Source organism: Helianthus annuus, chromosome 15 (assembly GCF_002127325.2).
Source record: "Helianthus annuus cultivar XRQ/B chromosome 15, HanXRQr2.0-SUNRISE, whole genome shotgun sequence".
NCBI classification, from domain to species: domain Eukaryota; kingdom Viridiplantae; phylum Streptophyta; class Magnoliopsida; order Asterales; family Asteraceae; genus Helianthus; species Helianthus annuus.
This window is the reverse complement of record NC_035447.2, coordinates 30980129-30998884: the sequence shown is the minus strand read 5'-3', so window position 1 is coordinate 30998884 and position 18756 is coordinate 30980129. Positions and strand designations below refer to the sequence as shown.

At 33.3% G+C, this 18756-nt stretch overlaps 1 protein-coding gene across 1 annotated transcript; it reads left to right on the top strand.

Annotated features, from left to right (window-relative positions):
• The first annotated feature begins 2334 nt into the window (after positions 1-2334).
• On the top strand, positions 2335-7884 carry LOC118487310. The gene is made up of 5 exons (XM_035984019.1): positions 2335-5449; positions 5674-5894; positions 5980-6072; positions 6149-6265; positions 7279-7884. The coding sequence occupies exons 1-5, from the start codon at positions 5434-5436 to the stop codon at positions 7576-7578; spliced, it is 747 nt and encodes a 248-aa protein (XP_035839912.1). The 5' UTR covers positions 2335-5433; the 3' UTR covers positions 7579-7884.
• Positions 7885-18756: the final 10872 nt, after the last annotated feature.

The following is an 18756-nucleotide window of genomic DNA, read 5'->3' as shown; positions in this document are numbered from 1 at the left end:
AGGTCCGCTGGCTGCTGCCTTGGAGAAAGCTTTCACAAACTTGACCCTGAAATCAATGCCCTCGCTTCAAGAATATTGTCAGAAACTTCAAGAGATCGCTGCACAACTTGCGGATGTGGACCAGCCCGTATTTGAAAGTCGACTAATCATTCAACTGGTTAGTGGACTTCCTCTGGAATATAATGTTATCGCTACCCAGTTACATCACTCCCTTCCGTCTTGGGAGGACGCCACTAACCTTCTGGATGCCGAAGAACGTCGTCAACTTGTTAGACAACAACTAGCCCCGGTCATTGCTGCTATTGTACCCGACACAACCAACCCACCAGAACGCAATCCTACTGGACGAGATTCTTCTCGTGGCCCAGCCCGCTACAACTAGCGTCGGCCTCAACACAACAGTGGGCCTAGGCTCAATCGCTCCTCCAACAACCAAAACAACAACACACGGCGCAACAACTAGGGGCCTTCACCTCGGTGGACCTACCCTCCCTGGCGAGCCATTCCTCAACAATCACACACCTACTACCGCTCTCTATCTTCAATTAACACAATCGAAATCATTTTGAATATTCAATTATTATCAGAACTGACGGTTGGAATTGGAAAGGTGGAGCGTGGACGGCTGGAGAGGGTGTACGGAGCTCAGACAAGGGATTTGCAAATGGGGCCATAGGGGCGCTGTTATGTATGTAAAACGCTAGGGGCTGATTAGTTTTATTTTTCTTTTAAAAAAAAGGAAAAACTACAAAAAAATGTCGCCAAACATGAGTCGAACCAGTATCCTTTAGGCTGGAAGGGGAGGCCTTCACCACTTAGTCATCCATGAATCTTATGTATGGGTTCATCCCAAATTTCTTTTATGGGGTCATTCAGAAATTTCTATTAACACTACTACTAAAAATTTGAAACCGAGTGGGTTTGGGCAAACCCGTAACCTTCAATGTGGACCCGCCCCTGGTTGTTGCTGGGTATACTCCCAATCATTTGCCTAAGTAAGGTAATCGACGCGTTGATAGATAGTGATTGTGTATACACGATCGCATATAACAATTTGAATGTTACAAACTCAAAACAGTTTCAATTCAAGTTAATATGATTATTGATTTCTGTTTTTCAATCTTTGATTACCAGTTTTGGGCAATATTTAGTATCAAAGCTTGGATTTAACTGAGCTTTTTATTTTTATTTTAAATCACAATCCTCGTTCTTGAAATCTTACTTGATTGAGTCCTATAATTGCAATCATTTTTTGTTAGTCCCATTTAAATTTAAATTAAAGTTGATTGATTAAAACTAAAACTCACACCAATTTGTTTACCAACCAGAAGAGAATCAAGAATGGATTTGAAGGTTTGTTCCAGGCTTCACATTCTTGATCACAACAAAAACCAAAAAATTAGAAGCCATAAAGAGGGAGATTTTGATCTTGTTGATGTTTCGATTTCACCAGAGCAGAAGAGCAGAAACCGGAGAAACCAATTGAAAATCAAAGTTGAAGAAGTGATGCAAGTCTTGTTTCATTCTTACTCAACAGAAGAATTAAAGATGCAATCCAAGTTAGAATCACGTTCAAGGATTACAAAATTCACAGGTTCACAAGTTCTAACTAAAATCTAAAATTTTGTTTTGAATTCTAGAAACCTTGAAGACTAGGTTTTAGAATAAACATTGTGTTTTTATTCTTCGTTAAACTTTTAGTAACAAGAATCACAAACAACCCAAAGGCTTTAGAAAATTATGGCACAAAAATATCCTAATAGTTCTTGAGATGTTTCTGTATGTAATCACCTTTTTAGTGTTGAACTAAAACCAAAACCATAGCAAATACATTAGTGACCCAACTTTATCCTAACCAAACATCATAAGCTATACTTTTGAGACAATCCTTTTGACAGTTTTAGTCGTCTCGATCTTTTTTTCTTTACTAGTACTTCTTGTGATTCATATATATATCTATGCAGGAATCTTACAAGTGACATTAGACTACAAATACAATTTAACCAAAGACTACAGGTTTTCTAGATGTAACAGAATACAATTTCTTTTATCTTGTTAAGCTTAATGGGCAAGTATGTACTTTGTATATGTATAATCATTGGGGTGACTACTAAGGAGCCTGCATGTTCAATATGCATCCTAAAGTATGAGTCTAAAAGTATGTATGAGTCTGACCAAAAGTATGGGAACCATACACTTGAGGGATGAAGCATTTTAGCTTTAGGATTTTAGGATGTTCAATATCCTAAAGCTAAAATGATTCATCCCTCAAGTGTATGGTTCCCATACTTTTGGTCAGACTCATACATACTTTTAGACTCATACTTTAGGATCTAGTGATGGAAATAGACTACCATCCAATAAGCATAGCAAGCTCCCCACACTTGCTGTCAAATTATGACTAATATATTCCTTATGTGCAACCTTTTTGAGATTATGTTTGGAGTTTGGCTATGTTGACTTTTAAATGATTGGATGTTTGTTCATGGAAACATTTGTTTCCTTGCATTGTATTAATGTCTGAGTTTCAAATCTAATGTTAGCTAGGAGGCATTTGTCGTTAACTAAAACCATCGCAAAATATACTAGCGACCATCCTTTTTGTCTCAATTAAAACCGTTACAAGCTAAGTTCTGCGACAATTATTAAATGGTTTTGACGTCTGATCCTTGTTTAATCTTTGTAGTGCGTGTGATTCATATATGAGTTTATAAGAGTATTGAACGTAGATTTTAGATTAATGTAAGATTCAATTGGTCAATGAGCATTTGAACAACCGGACATTTAGGGCATCCATATTAGATGTAATCTAAGAAAGACTAGAGTATAGAGGATCAAGATAAAATTGTAGTATTTTATCATAAGGATAAGACCCATGATTTCTAAAATGAATAAACACATTAAAAGACCGGTGTAAGTTCTCAAAAGAGCCCTCAACCCACTAGTAGAAAAAATACCTTTAATGACACAAGAACAATGACACACACTAAAGTTATGACACACAAATGCTTGTGTCATAGAAAACATGTCATCATTGGTAAAATCTGAATATTTTATGACACTTATTCTTGTGTTTCATCGTTTAAATGTCATTTTCAAAAAAAAAATAAAACACATTAAAATATGTGTGTCATGGTTTTATGTCATCTTTTAACTTTTAATAGTTACACAAAACGTGTGTGTCATCGTTGTGTGTCATCAATATATGTGTCATTGTTGTGTGTCATGGTTTCATTTTTTTTAATTTAATCATCAATATATCTAAATTTTCGCGCCTTCTAAAACCTTCTCAAAAAGTTAAACAATCCCCAAAATTCCCTCTCAAAAACCCTCAGACGATTCATCATCCAAAATCCCTCTCAAAATTCTACACACCAAATTCCCAATTCCCTCTCAAAAACCCAAACCCTTAGCCACTTCATCATCCCAAATCCAAACAAGTTTCCTGCTGATCATCTCCTTCCAGGTAACAAACCTCATCCAATAATCTATTAACAAATCGTCTTAAATTCTAGGGTTTATGTATCCGATAAATGCTGAACATCTGCATTCAGGTTTGAAATTTAGGTATACTTCAAGAAATATCAATGTTATTTTATGTTTACCGTATGTATTAATGTATCAACACAGTGAATTACACATATGTATCAAAGTTATTTTGTTCTTCTTCTTATTATTAATATTATTATGTGTATAGATATAATATATAAGTATTTAGTATGTGATATGAAGCTAAGTCTTTGTTATTTGTCGGGTCATTAGAGACACACTCTAGATGTTTGATGAAATGTCTAGGTAGAATTTGTTAATTGGATATGAAAAAAACTTTGAAACTATCTATGTATCAGATTTCGGGTGGAATTCCTTTGTCGTTTAATGAATCTCTTGTTAGAGTATTGTTGTCTATGAATCGATTTCGGGTGACATTTATGTCATTTTACTGTTTTAGGAACCTTGTATAGAGAACTTACTTGGTTAGGGTTACAAAAATTCACTTCTTGAATATATATGATACTTATACCTTGCAAAACGAGTTGGTCGGGTTACGTCGGATGGCGGGTCAAAATGGGTTCGGCTTGGAACGGGTCGATTTAGAAAAAAGGTTGTTTTGGTTTGGGTCAAAAAGGGTCTGGGCCGGAGAGAGTTCGGGTCAGGACGGGTTTGGATTGAAACGGGTCCGTGTTGGAATGGTTTTCAGATTGCGTTGGGTTGGCTTTAAAAAAGTTTTTGTCTGATTCTAGGTTGAAATTTGGTGTAGTTAAAGTCAATATTCTACATACAGTGGACATTTCAAGTCATTTATATATAGTCAATGAAGTCGGACATTTCAAGTAAGTCAATATTCAATATTCCTTGCCAACGCCCAGATTCTATCTGAGCGTGGTTGAGGGCTTCTTCAATAGTTATGCCACGGTTAGAATTGGGATCTTCAACCAGACGCATGATGTCTACTAACAGACTTGAATTTCTAGTGCACCCCCATTAGCCAAACATGATGTTGTAGGGGTGGAATTGGAAACTCAGTATCTGTTGCACAAGAACCAACAGACTTTTTGGTTTGACTTTTAACTTTCATTGAAAATCCCTTCTTTTGTTATTCTATTTATATCCACAAACTTTGTAAGCTGAAATACTGGATTTCAATGCCATTTTGTGGGTTATAATATTTTTTTTACTTTCCCCTTTCACTAGAATGCCAATTTTTGGTAGCGTAAGAACTGAATTGAGTTATTAACTGTTAATTTCTATTTTTAATAACCGTTTCGACGCGAACCGTTTCGACGCGTACCAAATTGTAGTGTAAACTAAGATACTGATCTTCTTGATGCCAACTAGTTTTTTGTTAAGTTGTTAGAATATTATAGTAAACAAATTGTGAGTTCTTTTTCTTGACTGTGAAATGGTGGGACTTGTTATAACTTGATACTTTATAAACTGTATAAACTTTAATTTGGTTCCTTAAATCTCGAATATAAACTTTATATCATAGTAATTGTTATATACCTATGCTGATAACTAGTTACCTGATTCCTTAAAAAAATGTATAATAACTTTGTTCCTTAAATGTATACTAGCTATGCTGGTAACTAGTTAACTGATTCCTTAAAAAAATGTGTATTTCTTAATTAATTTTCATTCACATCATGCTATAACTAGTTATTGTGTATTTGTTAAAACAATTTTTTATTTAGACATGGAATCGAATTCTGACTCGGATCAGGATCATGCTGAAGATAACAAATCACAAAGAGGTCCGACAATAAAGTCAAAAGCTAGTAAAGGGAAAGTTATAATTACGTACAATAAAAAAGGTGTCCCAGTTGGAAAGGAATCGGTAGAACTTTCTACATTCGAGGGATTGGTAGCAAGAACTATGATTCCAATAACTTATACCACTTGGAGGAACGTTGGTAAGGAAACAAAGGAAGAATTATGGCAATATGTCATGGTAAGTCTAACATCTAAAATGCGCCATGTGGTAACTTCTACTTATTTCAGCAACCTAATTATGTTTATTTAAAGTAACTATTGCCAGTAACTTCTACTTATTTCAGGCACATTTTGTGCACATAATGCATGATGCGCCCGATGCACTAATGGGAGGGTTACCGAATATGTGCATCCCTATTGTTAACTGGTTGTTTAATATTTTGTTTGTTTTATATTTTCAAGCACATTTTGTGGTTAGCCCAAAGAGCCGGAAGCAAACTATACAATCAATTGGGACAAAGTGGAGAAACTTCAAACATACTCTATACAGGGATTACATTATGACACAAAAAGATGACCCTGAGGAGAAGAAGAATTTACTTAATCCTCCTCCTAAGTACCCGTTCTTGAAAAAAGAAGACTGGAAACTATTTGTTGCACAAAGAACTTCAAAACAATGGGAGGTTTGTTTAAACCTTTTGGTTTGTATTGTTCAGTAGCCCATTTTTTATCTAATGTTATATAAACATTTTAATGTTTCTAATGCAGGAGACAAGTAAGAAAGCAAAGAAAGCCCGTGCACATCATAAATACAATCATCATTTGAGTAGAAAGGGATATGCCAGACTCACTGCTGAGATTGTATGAATTTAATTAACCCAATAGTTCACTTGTATTTGTTTATGTTATATCAGTTTTGTTATTCTTTTACATTTAGATGCAAGAAACTGGCCTGGAGGAAGAGGAGATTGACAGGGCAATGTTGTGGAAAAGAGCAAGAGAACTAAAAACAGGAGGTTTTGACTCAGATGTCCAAGTGGTAGTTGATAGAATTGTAAGTCTTCCTTTGATCTTACATTATGATGTTATAGTGATGAATATAATTGGCTGGTTTGGTCAGTTTAGTAGGCTGATTTGAAGTAGTAGTTGGTTTGTTCGTGGAACTTAGTCTTTACTGCACTTCATAATACCTCTAGACTACAAGTTGTTTGGTTTCCGTAACTGTTAGGTGTTAATTTTTAATACTATGGATCACATATCCTTAGATTTGGCATGGATCACTGATCCTTAACAGATGGTGCAGGAAGTCTGAGGATCACGGATCCTTATTATTATTTACATTTACTAACAATTGTATCCTTTGTTTAAAACTTGTATTCGCGAGAATATAACGAATTGGACGTGGTCTATGCTGATACTTCGGAGAATATGCTCTCTATTCGCATGTTCATGAAGAAGTGTAGCCGTTATGGAGAACATGGGGATACTTGCACCATTTTCTCTTTGTTTGTTATCTTGTTGTTTTTATTTTTATAAGCGGATAACGAGCTCATTGTATTAAGCTCATTATCTTCCGAAGTTATACTTGGATCACTACTTATTGTTTTTATACGGGAGATCTATCAAGGATCAAGGGCTTTTCCTCGTATAAATATCGGTGTTCATTGTCATTTTTACTTTATACTTTGATCACACAATTGTTCATACACATTAGCACTCTACCTCATAATCAAAATTTGGTTACATTATCCTTAACCTGATTTTTGACCAAAACAATTTGACGCCCACCGTGGGGCAAGTGGTGCTTCAATTCTAAAAACCTTTTTGTGCTCATTTCTGTTCATTATCATCAACTCCATGGCTTCTCAGGGAAAATCCACTTCAAGTGCCATGACGGTGGTTACCTCATCTCAAACCAGTGCATCATTACCTCTTATTCCCCCATAGTTTCAGAAGAATGTAGATAATGCTCAAAAGAATACATCATCAGTTTTCCAAGGATCCAAAGTTTCTACTAGTTCTTCTTCTACTAATACTAACAGTTATATTTCTGTTTTGTTTTCGCAGATGAAGAGCTACATTGAGCAGCAAGACAAAACCAGTCAGAGGATCCTTCACGAGATTGATGATATCAAGAAGCAAAAGAGGCCAGCAGAGGATCAGTATCCATTGGTGCCTAGGGTGTTGGACTTTGTCACTCCAACAACTACAGCACAACAATCCAGAGTCTCCATCACACAACCCCAAGGATCCTCCATTCAACATCAAGGATCACTAGCGATGACCCTTCCTCAAGGATCCTCCATCCATCAGCATGGATCAGTGGCGATGACCCTTCATCAGCATGGATCAGTGGCGATGACCTAGACACAAGGATCCTTCCTCCGCCCAGAAGGATATATGGAGATATTTCAACCTCAAGGATCCATGGATCACACATCCAAACCTACAGTTCAGACCCACCCAGGACCCAATGTCTTTCAAGATCAAGGATCCTCAGGAAGACAATCATGGAGAAGCTTTGAAGTCCACGAAGGGGATTTCATCCCTATGCAGACCATTGCTTCTTCTGGCCCTACTATTACACCAGACATGACATATCCTAGATATACTTTTGCAATACCAACTTCAAGTCAACTAGGAGGTAACAATTTTAATACATCTTTTGACCAAACTAGTAACTGCATAAGAAATTTTCATATAATATATAGAAACCTAGAGGGTTTTTAAATGAATAACAAATTTTAATATTCTTGCTAGGTTGGAAAGTATTTCTTGTTAAATTCTTACATAGTTGAAAATCATATGATCTATGCTTAAAATAAAAAAAGGAGAATTGCATATCAAAACAAGAATATATAGTGGTTTGGGTGAGTGTTAACTAACACATACATTCAATCCTTGATATCCACCAAAAGTTTATCTTTATTGTTAACTTCTCAGTACTCAAGGTAGTGATCGAATTTTACAAGCATTTCACTATTAAAGAGTGATGACCTCTTCAACATCTTGTTAAATTGGTTGTTGATGTGCTAAAAGTGGTTAAATAAAAACTAACTAATATTAACCTAAACTAGACACGCTAAGTTTTAAATTTACAAAAAACAGACTCTCTAAAACCTAGACTACACAACCAGCAAGTGTACTGATCAGTGCAGTATAGCTAAAGCAAGCCCGAGTTTCGAACCCACGAGACTCTCTAATTACATTTACTAGACTCGACTAACTTATCTAAGACTGACTCGACTCTAACTGTTTTTAAGTTTTTTTTTTGGGTTGGGGGGGGGGGGGTTTCTAATAACCTAATGCAATTTATTAAAATTAACTAAATTAACTAAATCGGACTAAGCACTACGACACAAACCAAGAACTTAAGAAACGATCAGATATGAGAAGTACACTACCTAGGTCAGAATCCTACACATGTATGACAACTTCTATCGGCTTTGGAACTATTGTGGATCCGGGATCTTAAAATACTAACTTACTAGGAAACTAAACAAGACCTTAGACCCTTCTCCAGGAGACACTTATGGCAACCTAAAAAGTCGTTAAACTACCAGTTAATGGACTCCCTTACGGTATCTCCAACTGTAACAATAAAGTACCCTTATTCGACAATCTACCTCACAGCACAAAAGTCAAGGGTAACTATGGATTCCTGATTAGACTCGGTAAGCAAATAGTGAAAGGGAAACAAAGGGGATCTTCTCACAAAGTATCTAACCCTAGCAATCTAACACTAAAGACAAATCAACAACCTCTCACCTCACAGCTATCGACATTGGTAGAACACTTAACCCTATTCAAATTACAGCTATACCCCTATAGATCACTACATCTAGCAAACCATCTAAAAGTCAAAGACACGCAGTAATCGACCTAGCATGCAACTATTATTTGAAAGACATTCAACTAGCCACATGAGGGATAATAGCCATTCAAATAACAAGATTAAATACGCATATACAAAAGATCATAAGAACCAAAGTTGTTTTCTTTAATTATTTAATCCACAATTAAATCCAAAAACCAAATAAAAATAATTAGTCAAACATGGTGTTCATCACAAACCTAGGCAGTATAAACGAACTAGCCAAGAAATATAACCACTAAAAAGAAACAAGCCTCAAATAATAAATAATCCATAGTATCAAGTTTAAAAACACAAAGCTATTAAAAATGAACACTAACTATTTGCAAACACGGACTTGAATCTTGATCGCTGCCTTGAATCTTGAACAAATATATAACTCCGCCTTCTTGAATCAAAGTTTTTTCTCTGTTCGTATGGCAGCAATTCGTCTGATATATGGCAGCCGCCCTTTGTATGATATATATAAAATAATATGACGGCCTCCTCTTTTTGTTCGTCTCTACATCCGCTAATAGTAATCCTCTCCCAAAAATTAATATTCGATCCAGTTGCTTGAGGTGTATGTATTGCGATGGGCCAAAGCCCATGTCTATTCGATGCCCATACATCAAAGGAAAATAAATCTGATCTGATGATATCCACATATGATTTAGAAATTCATTTATGGAATTTTCGTAATTTCTCATTTATTTTAACATGGCATAATGAATTGTTGTATTTTTCTCTGTCAAAAACATCCTTTTGTTATGAATGCATCCATTATTAGTGACTATCCACATTTCTAACTCCCATGTCACATTTATGTTTGTATTAATGTTGTAGCCTATATATAGTGGCTCATGTATTTTGTATGAGATATATCAATAAGAAATTCATCTCCCATTCTCTCATTCTCTTATATACATTGCTAATAGGTTCTAGTTATTATACAACACGTTATCAGCACGAAAGTGCTCGAATCATCATTGGTTTTAATCATTGATTAAAGTCTCGGTTGACCCATGTCGTTGATGATGTTTTCTTGATAAAAGTTTTGGTGGCCCGAGGTGTTTCCAACAAAGATTGGATTTCGTAGACATGGCGATTGAAAAGTGATGGAGATACTATTTTCTTTAGTTATTTCAAGGAAAGTTTTTTTCCACCATACATGTTTATCTACATAAGGTACTACTCTTATACCTATATTGTTTCTTGTTGAATATGCATTATCTTTTCAACTTGATTTTACCATGATAAGAATAATCGTTAACCAGAATGAGATTTTTGAAAGTCGGTTGAACAGGGGATGTTCAAATCCTACTCATAATTTTCATTTTCGTTTTCAATGACCTTTTCTAGAATAAATGATCATCACGGTATTGAAAAAAAAATAGGAAATATAAGTTTAATATATACATGAACACTTGTTACAGAAACCCGATGAGAAAATACTTGTTATTAATTTATTAAGTCTAATCTTATTTATTTGCTAGTTATATTGCAAGCTTATTCCTTGGTTTAGAAATTGATATATAGTTTTATAAATTCTTTTTATGCATGTTTAATAAATAAACCTTGAAAAGAAAAGTTGTATTATGATATCCATGATCTTGCATTTACTTGTTGATTATATTGTTTATATATATTTTAAAGTTATATTAGTTTCAATTAATATAGCATAAATTCAATTAAAGTTCTAATATATAACTTATAAGTGTGGATTGAATATTATTAATTATAAAATTAATTCCGATTTCCTCATCATTAATTCATGATGAGTAAATAGTAATTAAATAGCCTTTTATTGTTGTTCTAATAAATTGTTTTTATTATATTTTATGGTTAATAAATAGTAATTAAATAGCCTTTTATTGTTGTTCTAAATTTTATACAACAAATTACGTTTCAAAGAGACATTACAAATTCTAAATCATTATGTGCTTTTATTATTATGGTTATGAGTTTTGATATCATTATGTGCTTTTATTATTATGGTTATGAGTTTTGATATCATTATGTGCTTTTATTATTATGGTTATGAGTTTTGATTGGTCAATTAATTAGTTTTTGCTATTAGTATTTATACAATTTATGATGATTACCAAAATACAAGTTGTATTAAAAGGTGATGTCTAATAGTTATATTTGAAGATAATCATTAGTGCAATTCTGTTAATGAATTTACCATAATGCACATGTTTATATGATAATATGTTATAATATGACAACTACTTAGTTAATTTTGTTGTATATCATTGTTATTGCAATTGTATAAGCCTTTTAGTTGTTATTTGATATTTAAATATGTGATTTGATTCTATGAAATATTTGTGTGGTAAAAGATATTATTTGCAAATTAACATGACATTAAAATTCTCAAGATGCCTGTTATATTTTTTTGAGAAACAAAATTTATTAGTATAAGAAAGCTCATTTACGAGTAATAAAGATTCATATGTTATTATATGATCGAGAAAGTTGATAGTGACATTTGTTTATGTTTTAAACTATAGTGACAAATATGTGTATATATGATATACTTGTGATTGGCTATATCATGTTACATTTATGCATAAATTACACAACACGTCATAAACAAATGAGTACGTTACTATAAATGATCTTTAATATCCATTTAATTACAATCTGAAATTATATGGAGTTATGAACATGGATATTAATATATATGATGTTGGTTAATGATTAGAAATTAAAATCATTAAATATCATTTTTTTCTCATTTAATTCATTCTTTATTAATTTTAATTCATTCTTATTAATATCTTTTAATTAGAAATTTGATTAATTCTTATTACTTTAAATGATCTTTAATATTTTTTTTCTAGACATGACAAGCAAATTAATATGAGCTTAATCTCTTTAACACTCACACACACATATATGTATACGTATAATGTCCTAGGATTGTGTGTGATTTATATATGTAATTGATATGCATATAAATTGTGAATAATTAACATGCATATAACTTGCTTATGGGTAGATATTACGGATTTCATTTGTTTAGCAATACTTCTGTTGGTCACATTGTTTTAGATAACATATATGTTATGTGTATTGCCTTTTGACAAGTTAAATGTGCTAAATAAATTAATATAAATTTCATTGGTAGCTGGTTACCAAAACAACTACGTTGAGATAAACATTGTTATGCTTTAGTGATTTGATATTTCAGCTTGTTACAATGCTATGCATAGTCAACATAATTAATTGTATTGTTATTCTTCTAATTGCTTGTTGTTGCTAAACAAATATTAATAGACATTGATATAGTCATTAGAAGTGTGCCCTCACATGGAAATGATGAAAAATAACTATGAAAATAATTAGTGGGCTTTAGCTTAAGTAAACTACTCTGATGTTAGTTACTTAAATTGATAGATAATAATTCATTTGAGTTAGTGTTGATGGTCACATGAATCCTAAATCAATGATGAGAACCCGAAGTTCTCCTAAATGTATACAAAGTCCCGTTTGTTTTTAATAATGATTTTTCAAGCTCAACCCAAATTTTAGTTCATCGCACTTGGCGTTTTTGGCTAACATATAGCCTAGTGATGGAAAACCTTATGAATAATACATGTTTTCCCTCTAAACAAAGGCTAAAACTATAATATTTCACGTGGTAGAGACGCTATTGATACTATTTCACGTGTTAATAGCATATTAAATGCTCCAGAAAAGCATCGATAGTTTACACGCTGATATCGAATTTTGTAATTCATAATGCATCATATTCTAATGTATACCGAAGAAATTTATTAAGTTTCCACTATGTTTGAATGAAAAGTCATCACCTTTGAATGGTGTAAAAGAAAATGCACTAAATATCTAAAATATATCATATAGCAAATATGGCCAGAAGACTATATTAGAAGTTACTAGAAATGATACTAATTTTCCACAATATTCCATTAAATCAAATATTGTGAGTAACCAGAAGTTACTAGAATATTTATACGTTCACCACATGGCATGACCAAATAGGTCATCAAGATAGCATCATGATATGCTAAACAATCAAACATGCTAACCGGTACCTTAGCACCTCTAAGTAATCTAAAAACATTGCTCCCAGAATGCCTTATCATATGTTTAGTTAGTTTTTTTTTTTTTTTTTTTGTGGCAAATAAATTTTTATGCCCTTCCAAGCAATAGACTCCTACAAACAATCTCTCTTATATGGGACCATTGAAATGTACAGTTGTGTGGATTGTGGCATTCATACATGGTTATATGTGAGTTTTTAGCTACCTGTATGTAGCATATGCCCAACACTATGGAACGTTGTTTTTTTTACATGGTTTAACACTGTTCTTTGACAACCCCTTCTATAGGGACCATTGTTGGGCACAATGTGAAATATAGTGAGAGGCATACGTAGTCGAGACGGAATTCGTCGATTGATTATATCAATTCAAAACCAACTGCTTATCACAAATACTCCCCATTACAACTGTTCTCCTGAAGAGAACTAAGTTTCCTTTTTTTTATATACTTTGTTGTGCAGCCTATGTACCAATAGCACCACCATAACATATAAAATGTGATATGTACATCGTATTCCCAGTCTTAGGGGGAGACAAGAAAATGAAAGACTGGTAACATAAAAAAAATGCATCAAATTATATATCGACCCCTGAAGTGGTCAATGCAAATCTGAAGTCCAAAAGAAAGAGCATGTATTTGCAAATAATAACAAATGAAATACAAGATGCATTCACTAACACAAATAAGGTGACAAAGTCACATATACCAGCTTAAACTTATCTGCTCGAATGGAAGTACTCACAAAATGATTATCATATTAATAAATTGTGAGAGATAAATCGGTTCCAAAAAGATAAAACCCGCAAACACAAAAAGAGCAGAGTAACGCAGTTGGTATAACCCCAAAAGAGGTGGCACACAAAACACCATAAGTGGTTGCATACAAAACCCCAGAAGTGGTTGCATACTAAACCTTAAAGAAGGTTGTTATCAAAACCCCAAAAGAGGCTAATGGAGTTCTAAAAGAAACTCTAGTACCAAACAAATATGAGATCGCGATGAATTATGTACAAAATAAGTACAATATGGAACCGTGACGAAACACGTGTAAAATGATATATTTGATTATGCTATAGCAATAGATGTAATCGATGAAAAAAAAAGATTACATATATAGAAAGTGTGCAAGAGTGTACGCACACAAATAGCCAAAGTGGCTACATGACTTAAGGTTGAACTAAATTTGCTCGACAAACTAAACGTTTTCGAACCAGCAGTTCGAACACCCATAGACGTCAAACCAGTAGGTTATAAATGGGTGTCTTTAAATAAAAGGAAACGTAAATAATGAGTTTTTGCGATGTAAGGCACGCATTTTAACATAAAGATTTTTCCCAAATCCCAGCAGTTGATTACGAGGAAACGTATACCCCTGTAGTGGATGCGATAATTTTTAGATGTTTAAGCGGCTTCGCAATCTCAGAATGACTTCAGATAAAACAACTTATGGATGTCATCACCGTATACATGTACGAGACAATTGCAAATGACATATGTATGAAAACCCATGAAGGATTAAAAATGCTCAAAGCATTATGAAACAATAACCCCATATGTGTTATATATATGAATCTTAAAGGAAACTACTCGTATGTGGTACAGTCGACTATACTCTGAAAAGAGAGGTATAATTTTGATAAAATGAGCTACATCTATTTAACAAGATTTCACTCTTACAGTGATAATGTAAACATCATCGAGAGGGAACTCTCAAACTAAAGAGGAAAATTTTTGAATGACCTTTACAAAGTGTAGTTATCCTTGACCTGTAGTTTCGAGTATATATGTACTATTTTTGCTCATCAATCTGACTACATCTAGAAGATGTTATATAGAAAAAGCTCATTCGTTAAGTATATGAACGATTGTCTGATCGCTTGACATAGAAAAAATATTCTTACCAACCCCAAGAAAAGAATGTTGAACTACTTAGTCAAGAAGTACCATACTTAATTGCGATCAGAGCATTGACATATCTTGCAAACAAGACGACATCTGATATTACGTTGTATTGGTAAGATTACAGTTCTAATCTCAAATGTTGCACTCTTTTTCCCTTCACTAAGTTTTTCCTACTGGGTTTTCCTGGCATGGTTTTTAACGAGGCAGAATTATAAAGCGCATTAAATAATTATTTGACATATTTACAAACTCGAGACACGGGATAGTTCCACAAGAACAATATGGTGTCCTGGGTTATGATTGATATATATTAGACTCGCATAGAGTTCGATCTCAATCCAGATACAAGTTATGAAGGTCGAAGATTTCAGCATATTTAACAAGTATGTAGATTAGAGTTGATCAAGAGAAGCTCAAGCTATACTGTATGAAGACAATGTAGACAACAACACCCAAATCAAAGAAGACTACGCCAAATATCAAGTCAAGCAATTATCACAGAAGATTGGATTCAACATCATCAAGATATACAAGTAAAACTGAGGGGGAGTAACGTACCCATAATATACACAGTGTATGTACTCTTTTTCTTTAATGAGGCAACATACCTAATCGAGAAGTATTAGGGGGAGACAATACGCGCTGCACTCTTTTTCCCTTAGCTGAGGTTTTGTCCCACTGGGTTTTCCTAGCAAGGTTTTTAAGGAGACAACATCACCAAGCGTATTAAAGAATAGTATACCATCATGTGGATAGTCAAGGGGGAGTGTTATGAATGCATCCATTATTAGTGATTATCCACATTTCTAACTCCCATGTCACATTTATGTTTGTATTAATGTTGTAGCCTATATATAGTGGCTCATGTATTTTGTATGAGATATATCAATAAGAAATTCATCTCCCATTCTCTCATTCTCTTATATACATTGCTAATAGGTTCTAGTTATTATACAACACCTTTTTTTGTAACTCGGAATTAATTCCAAGTTTTAACATATTGCAATAATAGTCCCTCGCCTTTAATGGACTATTTTTAAACAATCTTTCACCTTATGACATTTTTAGTCCCTTGAAATTTAGTTCCAACTCTCGTATCATTTAAAGCTCATTTCTACTTTGTTTTTACCCCGGGACCTGTAGCAATGTAAAAATAGTAAAATATATAACAAGGGGGGAGGTTCATTTAAGAAGAAAATTAAATTGAGAACAAAAAGAACAAAGGGTACAATTGTAAAACATTAAATAGTTTTTCTTTCATCTAATTCATTATTATTTTTGACTAATTAATTAGTCATAAAGACTATCATCCTCCACACTAAAATTTTTGCCTATACACATCAAAATTTATCCTACACGTTTTTGAAATTTATCCTACACATACTGAAATTTATCCTACACAACTCGTAATTCATCCTACACACCTCATAATTTATCCTACGCTTTAAATTAAATTTTTTCTTCTTTGAAAAAATATATTTTTTTGAAAATAAGTTACAAATTTAATTTAGTTAGCTATTAAAAAGAAAGACTAACAATTAATGATCTATCTAATTTTACCAATATACCCTTCACCCATATTAAATACAAAAATTAAATGAAGTAAAATGAAGCATTCTTATCGGTTGAAGTTTGTTCTTTTTTATTCTTACAAAAAATTTCTTCTCATTTGAACCCTCCACTATACAACAACACTAAAAAACGACTAATTACTTACTAAACTATACAAAATACATAGGATAAAAGTGTGTTTTTCAACACATCAAATATTCCCACACTTACTGTTTTTTCGTCCATGAAAAGCTCTGAAATTGAATCAGAACTAGGATCATTTGTTTCAAAAGACTTTAAATTTCATAATTAAAAAAAAACTCAAGAATGTTTAACCACGATTACCAGTATGGTTATCCACTTAAACCAAACCACCGGCTCGTCAAACCCCTTTCATGTTAGCATTAGGTTCAAGTGAACAATCCATCTAAGGGTCTCAGACTCACTGTCAACAAATCCATCTAATCTTGTCTCAAGCTTATAAGGCAAAGATAAAAATCTACCATCTTATACATATAACCCTTATGTATTTTAAAATAAATTTTCCTTTGATGGAATGATGGATGATGAATAATGACCTTTTAAACAATTTTTTCATGATCAACTCAGAGGGCATTATCACCAAGTCGTTATCCCGGTGGGAAACACCATGAGTCTCACACTTTTCTTTAACTTCCACCTAGTGGGTATACCCCACTCGAGTCACCGTCCCAATGGTTAATACCATAGTCTTTAGTCATATTTATAAAATAGCTCATATAGATGGACGATGGATCTTTTTAGGCGTCACCAGAATCTGAATTTATTCTCATAAAAAGGATAATGTGTGCCAATTAAATTTAAAAATACTTATAGGTTATTTATTTATAATGGCTCATTTTCTACCATCAACGTTTTCAGTTTTTCTATCTCCCCTAATATGAGTACCCACTAGACTTCATAATTTATTATTATGGTATATTAAAACAATATAGGGAACCTTCTAAGTCGGCTGGGCCTACCAGTACATCCTAAAAATTAAGTCTTTTATCTATTTTTATCTCATATATATAATATTTTGAAAACCAACCAATCCTAGGTTTCTATCATTTTCCATTAGAGTTAAATACCATTTTAGTCCCTGTGGTTTGGGCTATTTTGCCAGTTTAGTCCAAAGGTTTCATTTTTAACATGTGAGTCCAAAAAGGTTTCACAATTGCCATTTTAGTCCACTGGGTTAACTTTATCCATTTTTTCTGTTAACGAGAAGGCCAATTCGGTCATTTTATATGGCTGAATTGCCCTTTTAGTTAACAGAATTACATACAAAATGACCAAATTGGCCTTCTCGTTAATAGAAAAAATAGATGAAGTTAACCCAGTGAACTAAAATGACAATAGTGAAACCTTTTTGGACCCACAGATTAAAAATGAAACCTTTGGACTAAACTGGCAAAATGGCCCAAACCACAGGGACTAAAATGTCATTTAACTCTTTTCCATTATATGCAAAAATATTTCTTTTCAGGACATTTTCAATTTTTCATTTTTTAGATTTTTTTAAATTTTTTAATTTGTTGTATTTTTCAAATTTTCTAACTAAAATAACCATATATACAGACTCAAACGACTGTTCCCATCCCCACACTTAAACTCTACATTGTCCTCAATGTAGGAATAGAAACCGACTCAAAAGACTAAAATAAATAAGAATACAAAAAATAATAGGGCATGAATGTAAAAGACTTAGCTGGTTAATTAACGCGTAAGCTCCAGAACTCTCGTCCAATCCAGCTCCGATCGTATCGCATTCCATTCGCAATCGGCTACTCTGACAAACTGACATGCTCGGGAATGACTCGACAAATAATAAGCAGCTTTGAAACCACCTGAATGGAGATTGAGTATGGGTGGTACGATTCAAACCCGCATAAAGATAAACAAGCAAAAACCCCAGCATAATATCGACTCGACACAAAAGAAAACGACTCAAAAACTGCTAACTTAGACTCAATATACAAAAACTACGACTTTATACAAACTCCACGAAACCTCCCCACACTTGAATTTAATCAAGAGGTTTCTCTTTGACCTGGACCCTGTCTAACCCGTTTAATTCCACCCAGTCTTCATAAACGGTTAAAACTTTAACTGTGGAATTATAAAATATTTTATAATTTTTAAAC

Coding starts and splice junctions, on each gene's coding strand:
- LOC118487310 (XM_035984019.1), top strand. Junction 6,073..6,148: donor CCAGACTCACTGCTGAGATT/GTATGAATTTAA, acceptor TTTTACATTTAG/ATGCAAGAAACTGGCCTGGA. Junction 6,266..7,278: donor AAGTGGTAGTTGATAGAATT/GTAAGTCTTCCT, acceptor TTGTTTTCGCAG/ATGAAGAGCTACATTGAGCA.